This window comes from Micromonas commoda, chromosome 10 (assembly GCF_000090985.2).
Source record: "Micromonas commoda chromosome 10, complete sequence".
Taxonomy (NCBI): Eukaryota; Viridiplantae; Chlorophyta; class Mamiellophyceae; order Mamiellales; family Mamiellaceae; genus Micromonas; species Micromonas commoda.
The window spans coordinates 125,896-146,217 of NC_013047.1; the positions used below are offsets into that span (position 1 = coordinate 125,896).

The 20,322-nt window shown below is 66.1% G+C and overlaps 9 protein-coding genes across 9 annotated transcripts; 4 read left to right on the forward strand and 5 right to left on the reverse strand.

Moving 5' to 3' along the window:
• Positions 1-71: 71 nt before the first annotated feature.
• On the forward strand, positions 72-662 carry MICPUN_61716 (predicted protein; the record flags this gene model as incomplete). Its single annotated transcript, XM_002508340.1, has 1 exon — positions 72-662. One exon carries the CDS (start codon positions 72-74, stop codon positions 660-662), a length of 591 nt encoding a protein of 196 aa, XP_002508386.1.
• Positions 663-918: 256 nt separating this feature from the next.
• Positions 919-4,563, reverse strand: MICPUN_85385 (p-type ATPase superfamily; the record flags this gene model as incomplete). Its single annotated transcript, XM_002508609.1, has 3 exons — positions 919-2,515; positions 2,714-2,981; positions 3,078-4,563. The coding sequence occupies 3 exons, from the start codon at positions 4,561-4,563 to the stop codon at positions 919-921; spliced, it is 3,351 nt and encodes a 1,116-aa protein (XP_002508655.1).
• Positions 4,564-4,759: 196 nt separating this feature from the next.
• On the reverse strand, positions 4,760-5,512 carry MICPUN_61718 (predicted protein; the record flags this gene model as incomplete). The annotated part of the gene is made up of 1 exon (XM_002508610.1): positions 4,760-5,512. One exon carries the CDS (start codon positions 5,510-5,512, stop codon positions 4,760-4,762), a length of 753 nt encoding a protein of 250 aa, XP_002508656.1.
• Positions 5,513-5,582: 70 nt separating this feature from the next.
• On the forward strand, positions 5,583-7,523 carry MICPUN_102553 (predicted protein; the record flags this gene model as incomplete). Its single annotated transcript, XM_002508341.1, has 2 exons — positions 5,583-5,654; positions 5,838-7,523. 2 exons carry the CDS (start codon positions 5,583-5,585, stop codon positions 7,521-7,523), a joined length of 1,758 nt encoding a protein of 585 aa, XP_002508387.1.
• A 432-nt stretch (positions 7,524-7,955) lies between these two features.
• Positions 7,956-8,714, forward strand: MICPUN_71136 (predicted protein; the record flags this gene model as incomplete). Its single annotated transcript, XM_002508342.1, has 1 exon — positions 7,956-8,714. A coding segment is annotated over one exon (759 nt), but the record flags the coding sequence as incomplete, so codon positions are not given.
• Positions 8,715-8,847: 133 nt separating this feature from the next.
• Positions 8,848-10,695, reverse strand: MICPUN_108972 (choline transporter like family). The gene has a single exon (XM_002508611.1). It carries the CDS (start codon positions 10,653-10,655, stop codon positions 8,919-8,921), a length of 1,737 nt encoding a protein of 578 aa, XP_002508657.1. The 5' UTR covers positions 10,656-10,695; the 3' UTR covers positions 8,848-8,918.
• A 943-nt stretch (positions 10,696-11,638) lies between these two features.
• On the forward strand, positions 11,639-14,272 carry MICPUN_61722 (hypothetical protein; the record flags this gene model as incomplete). The annotated part of the gene is made up of 1 exon (XM_002508343.1): positions 11,639-14,272. One exon carries the CDS (start codon positions 11,639-11,641, stop codon positions 14,270-14,272), a length of 2,634 nt encoding a protein of 877 aa, XP_002508389.1.
• Positions 14,273-14,331: 59 nt separating this feature from the next.
• Positions 14,332-16,197, reverse strand: MICPUN_61723 (hypothetical protein; the record flags this gene model as incomplete). Its single annotated transcript, XM_002508612.1, has 1 exon — positions 14,332-16,197. One exon carries the CDS (start codon positions 16,195-16,197, stop codon positions 14,332-14,334), a length of 1,866 nt encoding a protein of 621 aa, XP_002508658.1.
• Positions 16,198-16,416: 219 nt separating this feature from the next.
• MICPUN_61724 (hypothetical protein) lies at positions 16,417-18,924 on the reverse strand (the record flags this gene model as incomplete). Its single annotated transcript, XM_002508613.1, has 2 exons — positions 16,417-17,693; positions 17,772-18,924. 2 exons carry the CDS (start codon positions 18,922-18,924, stop codon positions 16,417-16,419), a joined length of 2,430 nt encoding a protein of 809 aa, XP_002508659.1.
• Between the last annotated feature and the right edge of the window lie 1,398 nt (positions 18,925-20,322).

Below are 20,322 nucleotides of genomic sequence, written 5' to 3' on the forward strand. Positions count from 1 at the left end.
CCGCCCCCGACCCTCGACGGCGCCGAACGTTCACCGCCGCAGTCCACGCCGCAGCCGCGAGATCGGGCGCGATGGCCCAAAAGGCCCCGATGACGGTCACATTCGTGACTGGCAACCAGAACAAGCTGAAGGAGGTCCGCGCCATCCTCGGCGAGGAGCACGCGGATAAGTTCACGCTCGAGGCGCGCAAGGTGGACCTCCCCGAGCTTCAGGGCGAACCCGAGGACATCGCCAAGGAGAAGGTCATGCTCGCCGCGAGGCAGATCGACGGCCCGACGCTCGTCGAGGACACGAGCCTCTGCTACAACGCCCTCCAAGGCCTGCCCGGACCGTACGTGAAGTGGTTCCTGGATAAGCTCGGGCACGAGGGCCTGAACAAGATGCTGGCGGGGTACGACGACAAGAGCGCGTACGCGCAGTGCGTCTTCGCGTACGTCGACGGACCGAACGGCGAGCCGAAGGTTTTCGTGGGCACCACCGACGGGAAGATCGTGCCGGCGCGGGGACCGACGGACTTTGGATGGGATCCCGTGTTCCAACCCGACGGGTTCGAGGAGACGTACGCGGAGATGGACAAGGCGGTGAAGAACGGCATATCGCACAGGTACAGGGCGCTGGATAAGTTCAGGGAGTTTATCCTCGCCGAAGCCGCCGGGCGATGATCTCGACGCTCGCGTAAAGGTATTTAGCGGCACTCATTTGTAGCGAACCGAGTTTGTGTCGTCTTCGCATCGCGCGCGAGGTAAAGGCTGGCTGGCTCTAGTAGCCGGCTGGCTGGCTCGGACGGTTCCGCCGCGAGTTGAGAGTCGTATCCTTCACAGCACCCACGCGCACGTGGGAGTTGTGAAGGATGAACACGAGAACCTATTATCAACTCGCGGTGAAACCATCCAACGGGCATGTTTGTGGGTAAACCTTTCACGCCTCTCGGGTTTCGCGTCGGTTGAGCCACCACGTGACACCCGCCCTCAGCGGCAGCGACCCGAGCGCGATTCCTACGCACGCCCCCCACTGCCCGCCGTCGAGCGGCCGCGTGTGGAACACCTCGCCGCCCAGCTGGACGATGGCGACCTGCATCGCGATCTCGGCGCAGAAAATCGCGCAGAAAATCCGGTTCCCGGTGACGCCCGCGAGGACGTCGTATCGACCGTCCACCGCTCGACAGTTGACCTGGTTCGCCAGTTGCATCAGGACAAACGCGTTAAACACCAGCGTGTAGTGCACGGTGGGGGCGTCGCGCGACACGCGCGATGCGGCGTCGATGAGGTCGAAGTAATCGGCGGCTCCGGCGAAATCCCATCGATTCCACGGCTCCGGGTCGATCGCTCCTCTCGCGCTGGGGACGTCGAAGATGGCGTCGCCGAACCACACGAGGGTTCCCATCGCCGCGAGCTGGTACCCAGCCTGAGCGGCGATGTTCCAGCGCATTCGGTGCGACACGATGGGCTCGTCGGAGGATATAGGCGGCTTGGAAAGGAGGTCTTCGCCGGGGTAATCCGTCGCCAGCGCCAAACCCGCGAGAGAATCCATCATGAGGTTCAGCCACAGCATCTGCACCGCGGTCAGCGGGGACTCGCCCACGCATAGGGCGCAGACGCACGCCGTGGTCACCGCGCTCACGTTCACGGTGAGCTGAAACTGCAGAAACTTTTGCACGCTCACGTACACGTTTCGACCCCACTTGACGGCGGCGACGGCGGAGGAGAAGTCGTCGTCCAGGAGCAAGATGTCGCTGGCGTCGCGCGCGATGGCGGTGCCGGCGACGCCCATGGCGAAGCCCACGTCCGCGGCGCGCAGCGCGGGCGCGTCGTTCGTCCCGTCCCCCGTCACCGCCACCACCTCCCTCCGGCGTGACCGCCGCGAAGCCTTGATCCCGGTGACGAGCGCGAACTTATCACTCGGCGAAGACCTCGCGAGCACCCTGAGGTTGGGCCAAACCGCGTCGAACCTCGTTTGGCTGATTTCGCCAGACGCCGGATCGGTGATGCGCTCGCGAAAGGTCTCGCCGTCCATGGCGACGCCGCCGTCCTCGAACCCGACGCCATCGTCAACGTCCTCATACCCGGAGTCGAACGAGGATGGGTGGTGGTAGTCGAGCGGCAGTATGCCGCACTTCTTAGCCACAGACGTAGCCGTCGCCAGCGAATCACCCGTCACCATGCGCACGACGATTCCCGCGTCCGCGCACCGAGCGATGGACGCCGGGACCTCGTCGCGCAGCGGATCCTCCATCGCCACCGCCGCGACGAGGGTCAAGCCTCCCTCCCACCCCGATTCCGACTCCTCCAGGTCCCGTCGCTTACAGTCGAAGCCGGGCGGGCACTCTTTCCGCGCGACGAGGAGAACCCGCAGGCCCGCAGAGGCCCAAGCCTTCGCGACGGCTTCGACGGCTTCGACGTCGACGGCGCGGACGCCGGAGCCGTCGGAGTCCAGCGCGTGGGAGCAGAGCGGGAGGACGTCGAGCACGGCACCCTTCACGTACTGCCGGAAGTGGCCGAACGAGTGGTCGAACGAGCTGGCGTCGTCCTTCTCTTCGTCGTCCTTCTCTTCGTCGTCTTTCTCTTCGTCGTCTTTCTCTTCATCGGCACCCTCGGCACCCCCCTCGGCACCCCCCTCGCACGTCACGCCCACTTCGCCTGTATCGGCGTCGGTCACGACATCGCAAATCTCGTCGTCTGACTCGCCCCGCGGCGGGTCCGGCACCCACACGAACGAGGACGTGCGCCTACGCTCCGACGTGAACGGAACGATCCTCTCGACGCCGCCGTCGAACGGACACCCGAACGTACGACGCGTCCCCGGGAGGGACGGGTCAAGAACCTCGGCGAAGTCGAGCAACGCCAGCTCGGTCCTCGAACCGAACCGACCCGAACCAGCTGTGCCCGAACCAGCTGTGCCGTCACCCGCCGTACCCGTCCCAAGCGCCGTATCGCGAGCGGTCGAGTTGCACCGTATCGCGTCCGCGAGCCCCGACCACAGCTCTAAACGGTCGAAACGGTCGATGGCGTCGTCCCCGGTGTCCCCGGTTTCCGCGGGATCCCACTCGGATGATAACCGATCGGACAAACCGACGGAACCGTCGAACCGAAATTCCCGCCCGCCCGCCCACGCGCGCCTCACGCGCATCTCGTTACGCGTCAGCGTGCCGGTCTTGTCGGTCAGGATCGTCGTCGCCCCTCCCATCGTCTCGCACGCGCCGAGGTACCGGACGAGGTTGTTGTCGTCGAGCATCCGCCGCACGCTGAAAGTCAACGCCAGCGTAACCGCCAGGGGTAAACCCTCCGGCACCGCGACCACGACCACCGTGACACCGGTGATGATGAACCGCAGGTACTGCTCCGCGATCTGCGCCCACTGCGGGCTCGAACCCGCGACGGCACCCCATACGGCACCCCCGACGGCACCCTCGGCGAAGACCCCGCCGAGAAACAACCGCTGGGTGTACGAGGCCGACATGGTCAACGCGACGAAAGCGCCGGCGTAAAAACCAACCCGGCCAATCGCCAACGCGAGCGTCTCGAGCTTACCCTGAAGCACCGTCTTATCGTCCGCGGAGAGCGAGCGCCGCGACGCGTCACCGGGTGCCGACTTTCCGACCCCGGGTGCCGACTTGCCGTCCTGCCCGCGCACCATCGCGGTGACGAGCCCCGCCTGACTGTTCGCGCCAACCGCGATCGCGAGCGCCTCGCACTGCCCCTCCAAAACCTTCGACCCGCCGAGCAGCACCGGCGCCCCGGCGGACGTCTTGCGAACGTCGTCGGACTCACCGGTGAGGTGCGACTCGTCCACCGCCACCTCGACGCAGTCGCCGGTGGAGACGATGACGCAGTCCGCGGGCGCCACGTCTCCCGCGTCCAATAAGAGCAAATCGCCGACGAGGACGTCGGCGATCGCGACGGCTGTTTCCTCTCCCCCGCGCCTCGCCCTGACGCGACACCCGCCCTCGGCGCACGCGTTGAGGCGCTCGAACTGCGCCTGTTTCTGCGCGTCGTTGAGCGCGGTGACGAGTGAAACGACGGCGACGGCAGCGAGGATGGCGGCTCCGTCGATCCAAGCCGTCGGGTTATGATTACTCGAAGACGCGAAGCCGAGCTCCAGGGTGAGCGAGAGCGCGCCGCACGCGACGAGTATCTTGAGCGTGTCGTCGTCCAGGGCGCGGAGGAGGAGTTCGGTAAAGGTGGCGACGTCGCGCGAGGGCACGACGTTGGCGCCGAACGCGTCGATTCGCGCGTCCCGGTCGTCGACGACGACGACGGCGGCGTCCTCGCCTCGCGCGTGTGCGTCGTCGAACGTCACGGCGAGACCGTCGCGGAGGTTCGAGCGGAGCGCTCGCGCCAGCTCGTCGAGGCCGCCCAGATCGCGGATCCTGGCGACGCGGCCCTCGCCCGGCGTCGCCTCGCACAGCTCGCGGAGCGTCGCCGCGTCCACGCCGAAGCCGGCCGTGCCTTCGTCTCCCCCCTCGGAGCCGCCGTGTTTTTTGCCAGTCCCAGCGCGAGTGCTCGCGCCGGCGCCGGTCGCGCGGGACGACGCGCGGGTCGTGACGCGGCGGGTTCGCCGGCGCATCGGTCGAGTCCACGCGACGGGTGCCGCCGCGAGGAGCGCGAGGGGGGGCATGGAGGGTGGGCGGGAAAGTGACGGCGACGACGAGGCGGCAACCCCGTCGAAGAGTTTTCCGTCGCGGGTCGTCCAAGGTTTCGTGGGGGTCTTTCAGAGGCTATGAGTACCAGAAGCAACGTTGTCGCGCGTCTCATCTCACCACTCATTTACCACCCTTCTTCGCCTTCTCCTCGCGCAGCTGCGACGACAGCGTGGCCATCAGACCCTTCAACTCCCCGTCGCCGCCCTCGCGTCCCTTCTCCGCGATCGTCAGCCCCCCCATCTCATCGCCGACGGCGTCAAACTTGCCAGCTAACCCGCCGCCCTGGTCCGACCCGATCGCCTCGCCCAGCGCGGGGCCGCCCTCCGCGCGCTTCTTCTCCTCGTGTCGCAGCATCATCGCCACGATGTCGTCCGCGAACGAGTTAAACTCCGCGGCCGCGCCGCCTCCTCCGAGCATCGCGCCCATCGCGTCGTCGTCCATCGAGTCGATGTCCACGATGGGCACCCCGGCGCTGCCGACGCCGCCGGCGTCGAACGCCGCGAGCTGCTCCTCGAGCGCGTCCGCGGCTGACTGGACGGCGCCCCCCGGGGTGCCGTCGATGCGGGGCGCGGACGCGATGGCTCCCTCGAAGTCGTCGTAGATGCTCTTCGCGCCGTCCTTCGGCGCGTTCTCCTCCACCCATCGGCCGTCGGTGGCTCTCACCTTGGCGCTGAGATCGCGGACGAGGGCGTCGAGCGTCGCGTCGCCGGACGACGGCTTGGCCTCGGACATGGTGCCGTGCGCTCGTGCACTCGGGGCGGTCGGCGCTGTCGAGCCGATGCGTGCACACGGGCGTGCGGTGGCGCCTGTGTGCAGCCTTATCCCTTCATCTCGCTCGGTTTGTACAAGTTGTGTTTCGCCGTTTCGCGGCATTTCCGAGCGGAGAGGCGGCACTTTCGGGCAAAGCTCCGGACGCCGCGGGAGCCTCCGCACCCCACGCGCCATGGCCGACGTCGGGCAGAAACGACACAACAACGATTGGGGCGGCGGCAGCAGGGACCGGAAGCGCAAGAAGGTCCGCTCGATCCCTCCCTCGGCATCGTCGCTCAACCCCGTTCGACGCGACTCCCGCCCCGCCGGGCTCCCATTCCCACCGCCGCCGCCCCCGCCGCCCGCCGCTCCCTTTCTCGCGCCCATCGTCCGCCCGGCGCGCCGTCCCTGACGCGCCCCATCGCCCCCATCGTCCGCCCTTCCGCAGAACTTCGCGCCCAAGCCCGGGCAGGCGGCCAGACGCGAGATCGACGTCGCGTGCGCCAAGGGCGACACCGCCGCGGCGTTCGCCGCGTTCGACGCCGCCGTCGATTCCGGCGAGCCCCTCCAGCCGCACTCCTTCAACGTCCTCCTCCACCTGTGCTCCGGCGGGACGAGCACGGGAGGCAACTACAAGGACGATGCCAAAACCGCCGACGGAGCGACGCCGCCGGCGGCGAAGGTCGTCGTTCCTCCCAAGGACGCGGTGCACCCCGAGCGCGCCAACGCCATCTTCAACAAGATGGTCGAGCTCGACGTCCAGCGAACCGAGATGACCTACACCGCCCTCGCGCGCATCGAGGCGGCGAGCGGCGAACCCCGAAGGGCGCTGGACGTCGTCAAGAGGCTCATCGACGAGAGGCTCACGCCCAAGCTCCGAACGTTCGCGCCCGCGCTGCACGCGTTCTGCATGAAGGGCGACATCGAGGGCGCGCTGGAGGCGGAGGCGGAGATTGCCAACGCGGGCATCGAGATATCCGAGGCGGAATACGCGGTACTGCTCAACGCATACGCGGACGCGGAACGATGGGAAGACGGGCTCGCGCTCCTGCGGCGGATGCGCGAGGAGGTCAGGACGCTTTCGACGCCGCTCGTGGAATCGACGCGACGTTTCTTCGACCGACACCCGGGTTGGCGGTTGGAGGCGTCCGCCGAAGTGGACGAAGCCACGGGCGCGGCTTCGTCGACTCCTTCGGGGAAGAAGATGCAGCTCGCGGCGATCAACCTCAGCGCCTCGGACCGCGCGGCGTTGCTCGCGGGGATCGGCAAGCTCGCGCGGGAGCGCGAGGCGAAGTCGTCGTTCGACGGGTTCGTCCGTTGGCTCGCGAAACGGGGCCCGCTGCCGTACCTGGTTGACGGCGCAAACGTGGGCATGTACAACCAAAACTTTCACGAGTCGCGGTTCAACTTTAACCAGGTGGAGAAGGCGATGAACGCGCTGCGGCCGCTGGCGAGGGACACGCACGCCGCGCGACGCGACGCGTGCGGCGAGGGTGCCGAGGGTGCTGAGGGTGCCGAGGGTGCTGAGGGTGCCGAGGGTGCTGAGGGTGCCGAGGGTGCCGAGCCCGCGCCCTCGGCCGCGACCGAGCCGAACCGGGCCGGTGACTCACCACCCGGTGACTCAGCGCCCGGTGACTCACCACCCGGTGACTCACCGGAGGACCTCGGACTGACCGACGCCGGGGACATCGACGTCGAAGCGCTCGTCTCCAAACCCGGCGTCGACGTCCCCGTCAACTTCCTCCACGTTCGAAGGGTCCGCGGCGGCCCCGCTAACCATCCACGAGCCAAGGCGCTTCTCGACGGGTGGAAGCGATGCGGCGAGCTCTTCGTGTGCCCCGCCGGTTCGAACGACGACTGGTACTGGCTCTACGCCGCGGTGGCGAGCGGGGACGACGCGTTCTTGGTGAGCAACGACGAGATGCGGGATCACGCGTTTCAGATGCTGCCCGCGCCGAGGCTGTTCGCCAAGTGGAAGGAGCGGCACCAGGTGAGGTTTCACATGAGCGCTGCGACTGGTTTGGAGTTTTATCACCCGCCGCCCTACACGGCTTGCGTGCAGGAGGGATCCGATTTGGACTGGTGGCTGTTTCCTGGGGACGACGGGGAGTGGACGTGCGCGGTGAGGAAGTGACGACGGAAACGCCCTCGCCGCGAAGTGTAGCGCGTACCAATACAAGTAGACTACAAGTAGGCGAGACTCGAAAAACGAGAGTCGACGGCCCTGTCGTCGTTGATTTCCTCGGATCCGAGGATCCTCGTGGCCAGATCGGAGAACTCCGCAGTGTAGATCGCGCGCCCTCGTCCGAGCGTCATGCCGCGTCGCGATCGGATCTCGGGACGCGCCGCGACGGAGCCGCGCCTCTTCCCTCGCCTCGCCGCGCTCTCGCTCCTCGCGGTGTTCTGCGCGCTGCTCCCGCGCGCCGCGTCGGCCAAGGAGGAGCGCCTGATCGGCTGGCTCGGAGAGGTGGCGCGGCCCCGAGCGGGAGACGCGTCCCAAGCGGGCGGCGACAAACCCACCGGCGAATCCGCCGAGCTCACGCAGCTCGGCTACTGGATCGAGCCGGTCTCCTGGTACCCGCGCGCCTTCCACCTGCACAACTTCATGTCGCACGAGGAGTGCGACCGCATCCTGGAGATCGCGCGGCCCCGCGTCCGACGGTCCACCGTCATCGACTCCGTCACCGGGCAGTCCAAGGTGGACCCCATCCGAACATCCGAGCAGACGTTCCTCAACCGCGGGACGTGGGACATCGTCACCAAGGTGGAGGAGCGCCTCGCCGTCGTCACGCAGCTGCCCGCGTATCACGGCGAGGACATGCAAATCTTAAAGTACGGGTTGGGGCAAAAATACGACGCGCACCACGACGTGGGCGAGCTCACGTCCGCGTCCGGGAAGCAACTCGCAGCCGAGGGCGGGCACAGGGTCGCGACCGTGCTGCTGTACCTGTCCGACGTCGAGGAAGGGGGCGAGACGGCCTTTCCCGACAGCGAGTGGATGACGCCCGAGCTTCGAAAGTGGGCGGAGGGCCAAAAGTGGAGCGACTGCGCAGAGGGTAACGTGGCGGTGAAGCCGCGGAAAGGGGACGGGCTGCTGTTCTGGTCGGTGAACAACGAGAACGCGATCGACCCGCACAGCATGCACGCGGGGTGTCCGGTGATCAGGGGAGAGAAGTGGACGGCGACGAAGTGGATACACGCGAGGCCGTTTCGATGGACCGCGCCGCCGCCGCCGAAGGCGCCCCCGGGCTGCGACAACAAGCACGAGCTGTGCAAGGCGTGGGCGAACGCGGGGGAGTGCAAGAAGAACCCGGGATTCATGCTGCAGGACTGTAAGTGGGCGTGCAAGGCGTGCGACGTGGGATTCAAGGGTTTGGTGACGAAGATGCAGGACGCCGAGAAAGCCGATCGATTGAGGGGGGGCGGCGCGGAGGTGTGAGAGTTTGAGGTGTGAGGGCGACGGGAATTAGCACGCGTCTTATTAAATAAGAGCACGGCGTTCAACACGTTCGAGCGTTGGCTCGTTGTCTTACTCGCCGGGCTTGGTCTTCTTGGTGCTCTTGCCGAGGGCGGACATGAGGAGCGGGGGCGCGTAGTGAGGACCGCCCGACGTGTTGCAATCCTCGCAGAAGGAGAGCATGATCGTGTCGACGGCCATCTCGTAGACTCCCATGAAGATGTCAGCCTCCTGGTACGCGATGAACACGGTGACGATGACGGGAAGGATCGGCGAGGTGAGGTAGTTGGCGGAGTCCGGGTCCGTGTACATGCTCATGTCGCACATGAGGAACGCGAGAATGCCGCAGATGCCGGTGACGACAATCTTGCCGAGCCAGGTCAGGAAGTCGCCGACGGTGTTGATGACGGCGATGCGAGCCATGTTCATGATGAGGAGCTTGATGGCGTGGATCGCGGAGTAGCAATAGGAGTAGCCCTTGACGGCGACGAGGATGTAGGCGTTGCGGTTGATGTACTTGAGAACCTTCTCGAGGTACCACATGCAGTACTTGACGCAGCACATGACGTACTTGAGAATCGGGTTACCCTCCTGCATCTTCTTCGTCTTGCGGTCGATGTACTCGAGCACCGCGCGGATGAACTGAACCACCGCGACGATGAATGAGCCGAGCGCGATGGAACCAACGTGGTACCTGACCGCGCGGTGGATTGAGCGCCTGATCGGGGACTTGGGCATGGATTCGCGCTGCCAGTAATAAGCCGCGATGGCGCCCGCGGTGAACATGACGCCGAGGCCGACGATGAACTGGGTCGTCCAGAAGATGCCGAAGAGGTGGTACAGGGACATGTACTGGAGAGTCTCGTCCCAGCTGATGGACACGTTACCCGCGTCGTCCTTCTTGAGGTCGCCGCACGCGTAGAGATAGATGGCGACGAGGCAAGCCCAGCCAAAGAAAACGACGTTGAGCACGAAGGGAATCAGCGGGGAGAAGAGGATGAGCGGCATGGCGGCGATGGCCTGCGAGGCAACCTTGAGCACCGCGATGGCGATCATGAGGCGGCGGATCATGAGCAGCGTGAAGAGCAGCGCGAGGCCGGTGATGGCCGCCATCAGGTAGGTGACGTATTCGAAAGTCTCCGCGTTTTCCGTGTCCTCGCCGATGGACCACGAGGTGGTGTTGCCGATGAGCGTGGCGTTGCTCGAGGTTCCGCTGTTGGAGATGCCCACCTCGTCGGCGCCGATGAGTCCAGCCTTCAGGGCGCAGTAGAGCGTGAGCGCGATGAGGATCACGTTGAAGGAGATGACGGTGACCCAAGCCATGCACCCGGCAAAGTACCTGAGGAAGGTCATCCACACGATGCTGAACACCAAGCCGCCGAGGAAGCCGCAGAGGACGATAACCATCCAAGCCTTGAGGAGATCCTCGAGGTACTCCTGGATCTTGTCGCTGTCGCCGGACATGGACGCGAGCATGTACGTGATGTCGCCGGTGCTGGTGTTACCCGTGTTTGCGGACGACAGGAGGAGCAGCTGCTCCTCGGTAACCGTCGGAACGCATCGGTTCATCACCGGCGTGTACGGAACAAAGTTGGGGTAGCACGGGCCGGACATCGCGAGCGAGTTGAGCTGCTGGAGCGCACTGAGCTTATCGTAGTAGTCCGTGGCCCAGAAGTCCGGGGGACTGCTGACGGTGACGCCGGACTTGCCGTAGTAATCGCACGTAAACGCCGCCTTCACCAAGCCGGACGCGATGGTCGTGGTGGGGCACGCCTCGAGGCAAACGGAGTCGGCGGGGATGAGCGTCATGGTGGAGTACTGCGTGGGGTTAAAGTAGTGGAGCACCTCGCGCTTGGAGAAATCGGGCGCGGTGATGCCGGTGGTGTTGGCGTCCTGCGCGTAGAGGTCGGGCTTGGTGCCGCAGAGGTAGCCCACGGAGTCAAAGCCGTAGGTCAGGAGGTTGGGGTCACCCTGGGACAGCGCGGTGCCGCCGATGATGAACATGCCGCCCCAGAAGGCGGCGAAGATGATGCAAAAGAGGACATCGGTGCACCTGCGCTTCTCGATGAGCTGCGGAGACGTGACGCGGAGGAGCGCGGTCAGGATCGAGGTTGAATCGGCGGGAAATCACAGCCACCCCGCCGCGCCGTTGTTGACAGCGAGCGGGGCGGTTCGTTGGGTCCGACCGACCGGAGCGCCGCGCCTCGTGAGCGGCGCGCGCGCGGGGAAACGACGCGACCCCGTCGATACGCGGGGTGGTTTTGGCGCGCGGGCGTCGTCGGCGCGTCCTCGACGCGATCCACGCGCCGTCGCCGGCCACGACCGCGCGCCATGATCGGTCGAAATTGCGCCGAGGTTTCCCAGTTTGGAAGACAGTTAACGAGAATTGCCCGCGGGCGGCGCGTGGGTTTCCGCGCGTTCGTGGCGGGTCGCGAGGGCGCGTGATCGGTGGAGACGCACCCCGGTCTCCTTCTCTTCGTTGTCTTTGCCGCAGCAAGCCATGGCGGTCAGTCGAACGGAGACGGCGCGGATGTCTCAGCGCGCGGCGTCTCGACTGTCGAACCTCCCACAATATCCTCAGGTCTTGGCGGCATCGCCCAATCAAATTTTGAGCGTCTGACCTGGCACAAAAAGTTTAGGTTGTGGGTCTCTGAGAAAATCTGCCGCAGCACAATCTCGCGGGCTTTTTCCGCGGGTGGGGTCCGTCGCGGCAGAGTCGACGCGCGCGCGCGTCGCCACGCCGAATTACCCCGCGCGTCTCGCGCAGAACGCGAAGGTTCATCTCGCCAACGATGCGCCGAGCCGCATCGGTCGCCCGCGCGGCGTTCCGCGCGCGCGCCCGACGCGATTCCGCCGAGCCCCTCCTCGGTGGCCACGCGGGCCATTCGTTCCTCCGCTGTGCGGGACGGGCGGGTAGCGACCGCCGCGCGCCGACCGCCCGAGCGCTCGCGCGACCGACGCCGCCGCGGTCGCCGTTCATCGCGGATCCGCGGATCATCGGCGCGAGACGTTACGGGTCCGACGACGACCGCGGGCGAAACCCCGCGGTCGTCGTCGGCGCCTCCCGCGGCGGGCTCTGCCCCACGTGCAGCTCCGCGGTGCAGCCGATGTGGCCCAAGGCGCTCCTCCCGAACGAGGTGGGCGGCGGGGCCGCGGACTCCGGCCCGACGTACTGGTGCGCCAGCTGTAAGGACGTGTGCAAGGACCCGGTGCGCCGCGGCGGTCCCGCGGACGACGACATGAGCGGAGGAGGATTCGACGCCGACGCCCAAGGAATCTACGCCGCCATGCCCAGTCGAGCGGCGGCGGCGCGCGCCGTCGACCCTAAGATGGGATTCACGTCACACGGCATGCTCCCCACGGCCGTGCCGGGCGGCGGCGTGAGCGACGCCGCCACCGGCGCCACCGCCACCGTCGAGGGAGCGGGCGGCGGGGTTCCCTTTGGCGTTCCGAGCACCGGCGGCGGCGGCGGCGGCGGCGGCGCATTCGGCGGCGGCGGTCGCGACCCGGCTTCGCCGCCGTCCGGCACTCGGTTCGCCGACTTCGACGCGCGGCTCGCGTCGTTACCGACGCCCCGGCGCATGGTCCAGATGCTCGACGCGTACGTCGTGGGGCAGACGCACGCCAAGAAGGTTCTCGCGGTGGCGGTGTATAACCACTACAAGCGGGTGTGGAGCGCCGAGAGGGACGGGACTCTTCGTCGGGAGTCGCCGGGTTCAACAGCGAGCGACGCGCCGCCGCCGCGTGTCGATAACCACTTCCGCGGCACCCACGACGACGACCCGGCGTCGGCGTCGGGGAACGACGGGCGCGGCGATCGATACGTTCAACACAAGGCGAGCACGGAGGCGTGGTGGCCGGTGAACGACGACGTCGCCGGCCGAGACGACGTCGCCGCCGCCGCCGCGCGCGCCGCCGCGGCGAACTACGCGCGGAACGAGGAGGAACGAAGGCGCCTTAGGGCGTATCAAAACACCGCCGCGGCATCCACGAGCACTGCTGACCGAGTCGACCGAACGACGACGAACGGTTGCCCGTTTGATTCTTCGGGTTCGGTGCCCCCCGCCGAACAGCTCGACGCGGTTCGACTGGAGAAGTCCAACATCCTCCTCTGCGGGCCGACGGGGTCGGGAAAGACGCTCCTGGCGAAGACGCTGGCGGAGTTCGTGGACGTCCCGATCGTCATCGCGGACGCCACGACGTTGACGCAGGCTGGGTACGTTGGAGAAGACGTGGAGAGCTTGCTGCACAAGCTGCTGCAGGCGGCGAGGTTCGACCTGGCGGCGGCGCAGCGCGGCATCGTCTACATCGACGAGATCGACAAGCTGACGCGCAAGTCGGAGAACCTCTCCATCACGCGCGACGTCTCCGGCGAGGGCGTGCAGCAGGCGCTCCTGAAGATGGTGGAGGGAACGGTGGTCAACGTCCCGGAGAAGGGTGGACGGAAAAACCCGAGGGGCGATTTCATACAGGTGGACACCTCAGACATCCTGTTCATCTGCGGAGGCGCGTTCTCGGGGTTGGAGCACGTGGTGGACGAACGGCGGAATAATAACGCGCACGAGCGCGCCGCCGCGCGCGATCGTCCCCTTCGTTCGGGAGGCGTCTCGGACGGCGAGAAGACGCCAGCTGGCGACCCCGGATTGGACCGGTCACAAACGGCGGCGTCGCTGGCGTCGGCGCTCGGCGCGACTCGCGCGCGATTGGCCGACGACGAACCCCCTTCGTTAGCTGAGGGAGCGGACGGATCCGTTCTCCCGTCCATGGCGACGCGGCGCGCGCGCGAGTCCGCCGCGTCTCGCGAACCCTTCTTCTTCAACTACGAAGATGGCGAAGAAGAAGCAGACCACGCGGCGGCGGAGGCGCGGAGAATCGCCGCCGACGACGCCATCGCGGACACCGAATCCGCCGACCTCGTCCGGTACGGCCTCATACCCGAGTTCGTGGGCAGGTTCCCGGTCACCGTGCCCCTGCGCTCGCTCGGGGAGGACGAGCTCGTGCGCGTGTTGATGGGCCCTCGCAACGCGGTCGGGAGGCAGTACCAGCGGCTGATGCGCATGCACGGCGTCGATCTCGAGTTTACGGACGGCGCGCTGAGGGTCATCGCGCGCGCGGCGCTGCGGCGCGAGACGGGCGCGAGGGGCTTGCGGACGCTCGTGGAGAGGCTCCTCACCGAGGCGATGTTCGAGGTACCGGATGCGCCGGACGTGGTCAAGGTTGTGGTGGACGAGTCGTCGGCGAGGAGGGGACTCGGGCTTTCGCTCTTCGCCGCCGACGACGAGCGAAAGACGGTGGGCGCGGGCGGGGAGGAGAGGGCGGCGGGGGGCGCGAGGCTGGTGTACCGCGTCAAGGGCGGAGCCGGGGGGGAGGAACGGGCGGCGACGGACGCGGAGGCTGACGATGAGCCCCGCGCGGCTACCGTGTAAAAACGATTTGTAACAACGCGAAAATTTCAACTTCTCTATCTTGGGTCGCGACTCTGACCCTACTGGTGAGGGTTCGGGCCGTTGTGTATTTCGTGCATCATGCAGAAGAAGGCGACCTGGGCGGACACGTTGTCGTCGTCCCAGCCGGCGGGCTTGTGACGCCGGTGCGAGATGAGCAGGTTGACCAGGAAATCACGCGCTCTCTCCACGACGCCGTCAGCCTCGCCTCGGTCGCGCCTTTTCTCGGTGTGTGCGCCAAGGCACAGGAGCGCGTCCTTGGCCATCGTCAAAATCACCCCCCTGACTCTTCCATTCGGTCTGCCCTCCGACCACCCTCTGACCACGCATCCCGCCGACGCCGACTCCACCGCCGCGACGCGAGCAGCCTCCATCGCGAGCGTGAGACTTGGCCAGCGGTACAACTGATGGAGAAGCCCCATCGATTCTCGAGCCGCCAACGTCGCCGTTTGCAAAACCTCCGGCGAATCATCCCCGCTCTGGACGAGGCTCATCGCTCGGTCATCGTGCTCCATCGCTGCTTCTTTCAATCGCATGAAGTCGATAGAGCTGACCCGATCACGACCGACGCATGCGACGCACTTGCACTCGAATCCGAAGGCATCGCTCAGTAGGCTTCTTCGGACGTCTCGCGGAGCGCCTCCCGCAACCGGTCCGTAAGAAATGAAGAGTTGCCCCCCGCTTTGCACCTTCTCCGTGTTGCGGATCCTCATCTCGCGACCCGGGAAGCTGGCGAAGCAGTTCGGCTCGCAGGAGTGATTCAGCATCGACGCGTCGAGGAACAGCGCCGACGCCACCGCGCACTCAGCCATTGTGAAAATCTCGCGCCAGTCGTACGGCGCCACCGGCTTTGGCCCAACCGGTCTCTTTACGGTAAACGTGTTTCCATCGGCGACCAAATACGCCGTCAACACGTCTCCCTCGTCGAGCCCCGCGCACACGGCCGCGATGCACGCCTGTGCTACGACCCCGCGGCGGCGCTCGTCGTCCTTTCTCGTGGCCTTCCACACTCCGCGCCAGTCGAGATCTGTATATCGCCGACGCCGCTTGATGCCTCGCTTCAACTCGTCTCGATCCTTGCGCACTATGCGAGTCGCGAGGACGGGAGTTTCGTGAGTAATCGCGGTCCAGAGACCGCCTTTGGCGCATTCTTCCGCGCAGTGATCGCCGGGATCCTCCCGCGCGGCGCGACGGCACTCGCTCGAGCAGTATCTTGCCATGGCGCAGGGGCATTCGATCAACGGTGGACCGGCCAGCATCGCGAAGCAACGATGGCACCTCGTGGTCGCTTGTTTGCGATTCACCGCCGTGGCGTACGCTGGCTCGCAAAGGAGATTGTCCCGCTCGGCGGACATGAGTTCACGGTCGGCGACGACGCCGCGACCCGCGCCGGGGATATGCTCAACGTGCGCGACGCCCCGCTCACCCCAAGCACCCCCTTCCTTCTCTACTTTCTCGACGTTGTCGGGCTTCAGGGCCAAAGGCCCCCTCGCGCGCTCCTCAAAGCCGTCGTCGGTTAGTAGGACCACCGCGAACCTCCCGCGGTCGGGGAGCCACGCCTTGACCTTTCCGATCCGGCCGTTCTTATCAGGATCGGACTTGAGGCCCTTGAGGGTTACCTCGCAGCCGACGAGGTTGTCTTCGACGGCCGCTTCGTTTGGATCGTCCCGGTCCCCATCGTCACCCGCAGTGTGTTGGCCGTCGCTGATGTGCGCACTCTGGAGGAACTCTTGAGGAACGGACTCTGTGCGCATCGCGATAGCCTCTTTGAACTCGGGACGCGAAGACAGTTGCGTCATCATCCGCTTCGCGGCCTCGCGGGGTTCCAGGCTGATCCAGTCGCCCAACTCCACCTCCAATGCCGCCCTGCCCACTAGCTCGTGGATCACCCTCGCCGGTCGGTCCATGGCGAATCGGGACTAGCAGCCCCGAAGGCGGGCGCGGGATTCGGTCAAGCTCCGATGTTCGATACGAAGGTCAGGGTCGCCTCGCGCCCCGCGGTGCTGGTGATGTTGCCTCTGAAGGGTTGATGTTAACTTTTGGGCGCGCAGTGCATAATGGTAATTGTGGGTTTGGAGGATGGCAGTTGTGAACGGCACCTTCGCGCTACTACGGGTTAGTAGCTACTAGCTATACACCACCGCTCGCTCCGCGGACGCCAGGATCCTCCGCCGGTGATACGCGTACACGTGCCGCGTCCTCGCGCTGACCACCGCGCACGGCACCGTCGCCGCCAGCGCAAACGCCGCGCACACTCCCATCGCGCCCGAGAAACAATCGGGACCGACGCATGCCGACGCGTCACCGCCCCCCGGGGGGACGGTCGAGTTCCCCGTCGATAGATCCGAACCGACACCCGCCGCCGCCGCCTGCGCCGCCGCGACGGCGTCGTACATCCGCCCGAACACCCCCGTGCTCAGGCCGTAGCTCCCGATCATGGGCGCCACGCTCAGACCCCCGTACACCGCGCCCGCGTGTTTCGCGCCGAAAATCTCCGACGACATCGACGGCGCCAATCCCCAGTGCGCGCCCAGCGCGAACCCGACGAGGGAAACGGCCGCGAAAACGCCTCCCCGAACCGGCGCGACGCGTAACGCCAACGTCCCGATCGCCACCACCACCTGCGCGACGCACAGCGCGGCGGGTCGAGGTACTGTGTACCTATGAAGCGCCCACTCCGAGACCGATCCCCCGCACAGCCGCCCGACGCAGTTGCACACCGAGAAGAGCGACACCATCCCGGCCGCGGCGCCATCGCCCACCCCGGCGGACGCGGCGATGGCGTCCATGTTGTTCACCAGCGCCATCGCCGCCCCGGATGACGCCGCGATCGAGCACCACAGCAGCCAAAACTCGGGGCAAGCCGCGCACTCTGAAAGCGTCAGGTTCGACGAGTCGCGCCCGAGGAGGGGCGGCTGCTCGATACCCGCCGAGTGGTGACCGATCGTACCCGACATCAGAGGCGCCGAACCACCCATCCCGCCGTGAACGACGTCCAAGTCGCCGTCAAAGTCACCCTCGCGCTCTCCTTCGTCGCGCATGTGGAGGAACGCGCCCTCCCTGCCCAGGATCTGCGCCCTATTCGCCGCCCACTCGTCGTCGTCGCCGAGCCGACCGCGTTCGTCCGACGACCGCGAGCTCGCGTCTTCTTCGTCGTCGGATGGAAAGTTTCCGGAGTCGTCGTCGACGAACCCCGAGTCGGTCGTCGTCCCCCGGCCGCGCAGCAGCGGATTCCCTAGCGAGTCCCCGTCGTCCCAAGCGCCGACGTCCGCGGACGAGTCGAACGTCACCGACCTCCCACCGCCGCGCGATGACCCGGGGCCCCGGTCGGTACCCCGCATCCTCCGCCCGTGCTTGGAACGAAGCGCGCTTCGGGGCTTGGCGACGCCGCACGACAGCTTCCCTGTAAAGAAAACGCGACGTCAGTCGAATTGCCCATATATACCAGTACAAAAATAAAAAATAAATAAAGAAAACTCACCGTTCGCGAACAGAGCCATCGTCGGCGATGCGAGCGCGAAGAGCACGACGCACGTGAGCGCGACGTTGACGACGCGTTTAAGCGGCCCAAAGGCGTCGTTGAGAGCCGCCGCGGCGGCGGCGCATCCCACCAGCGCGACCGTGCACGTCGTGAGCTTCGCCAACGTCGCCGCCGCGTCGGAACCGCGACTCATCACCGACGAACCGGCGCCCACGTCCGGCTTGCCCACCTCGCGGACAAACGGCGCCGCGAGCGTCGCGACGGCGCCGCCGACGAGCGCGATCATGAGCACGAAGACGCGCGCGCGCGCGTCGTCGCCGCTCGCCGCCGCCGCCGCGCCATCCGCGGGCCTCGGCGTCGAAGCGTCATCGTCGTTATGAGGCGGCGCGACGGTGACGTAAAGCTGCGCGAAGATGGCCGACGACAGCCCGAGGTACGACTTCAACAGCCCCGCGACGGTTCCCTTCTCCGTCGGGAAGTTGTTCATGCTCGCGAGGAGCACGGCGGTGTCGAAGAACGAGTTGCCGTTGGCGGCGAGCGCGATGACGCAGCCGGTTCGCCACAGCGGCGGGACATTCTTGAAACCCGGGACGTCGCCCCGCAGGGTGGCGTAGACTCCGAGGTACCCCGCGGTGTGCATCGCGGCGCCGACGAGCAGGGTGACTCGCGGTCCGAACGCGTCGAACACCAGGCCGCCGAGGACGCCGAAGTACGCTCCGACGTCCTTGAATGACCCGAGGAGGTCGACCGCGGACTGCGACTGGTACACCTCGCGGAGGGATCCGCTGTAGACGCTGAAGGAGTAGGCGAGGCCCGCACAGGACTGCACGAGCGTCGCGGCGGCGAGCACGGTCCACGCGTTCGGCGCCCATCGCCGAACCAGCCCGGACGTCGCGCCCGCGAGCGGCGACGGGGATCTCGGCGGCGTGCGGCGGCGCCCCGGCGCGGCCTCCTCCTCGTGCCGTCCTATATCGCGTGATGCGTGACCGCCGGGGATGCCGCACAGCTCGGGATCGTCGGCCCAGGGGTCCAGCGGAGCGTCGTCGATTGGGTCGTTCTCGGGATGCGCCCACGCGACGGACTCGTGGTTCACGGGAATATTCCGCCCGAACGAGACCCGCCCCAGCGCGGTGCTAGGGCGACCCGCGCGCATGGTGAGTGGGTGGTGGACCTTTCGCGCTCGGAGAAGGCGACCTTCAGTTCATGCAGATTTTGGAAAGATAACAGACCTCAAACTGTCAAATTCACATGGGACAAGCACTCTCGCAAACTAAATTCAGCTCAGCTTCAGTGAATGCGACGCGGCGCCGGGATGGCCTCTCACCCCCAACGCTGGGTTTTGTTTCAGCAGGTTACCACAACTGCTCGAGCCAACCCCCACATGTAGGGTCCGGCTCATTTGCTTTGAACGGTTGTGAGGTTTTGATACAGCAGGTTACCACAACTGCTCGAGCCAACCCCCACATGTAGGGTCCGGCTCATTTTGAACGGTTGTGAGGTTTTGATACAGCAGGTTACCACAACTGCTCGAGCCAACCCCCACCTGTAGGGTCCGGCTCGTTTGCTTTGAACGGTTGTGAGGTTTTGATACAGCAGGTTACCACAACTGCCCGGGGATGCTCTTCCCCCATTCGTAGTGCGTTCTTTACGCGAGGAGAACCGCCGACGCCGCCAGGACCGCCGCAGTCACGAAGCGAGCGGCGCGGGAGGTTCCCGATTTAGCGGGTTCCAGGGTAGGCGGCGGGGGTGCCGACGTGGGCGGCGCGGGCGCGGGGGACAAAGCCACGACCTCATCCACCTGCGCCTCAAACGTCGCGACGTCGTCGGCTTCGACGCCGGGGATGACCTTGAGCTCCTCGATGGGATCGACGGAGGCGGCGGATGTCACCCCCTCGGCGCCGCTCGCAACGAGGGACGCCTCCGCCGCCTGGAGTGCGTCCACGCTGATCTCATCCTCGGTCATGATGAGCTCGGTGTCGTAGTTTTCGGCGAGGAGGCGGCGGCCGCGGCGACGCGAGGTCACCTTCGTCGCGACGCATTCGCCGAGGCTCGAGTCCATCTTCGAGTCCTCGTAAAACTTTAAGCAGGCTGCCTCCTCCGTCAGCGCGGCTATCTTCGCCTTCAGCTTTCTCACCTTCTTGCCTTCGAGCGCAGCCTTTGCCAGTTTGTCCGCTTTTTTTTGAAGCTTCTTTTCAATCTTGGCGAGCATCTTCTCCTTGGTCTCCTCGGCCTGCTTCTTCTTCTCCTCGCGTTTCTGGGCCTTCTCGTCTGCCGAGAGATCTTTCTTGTTGTTGTCGTCCTTCTTGTCGTCCTTCTTGTCGTCCTTCTTGTCGTCCTTCTTGTCGTCCTTCTTGTCGTCCTTCTTGTCGTCCTTCTTGTCGTCCTTCTTGTCGTCCTTCTTGTCGTCCTTCTTGTCGTCCTTCTTGTCGTCCTTCTTGTCGTCCTTCTTGTCGTCCTTCTTGTCTTCGCTCGGTGGAGATTTGTCATCAGAGGGTTCTTTTGCATCGGCGACATCTTTGCCGAGAGCGTAGCACGCGCCAATGGCTGCGCG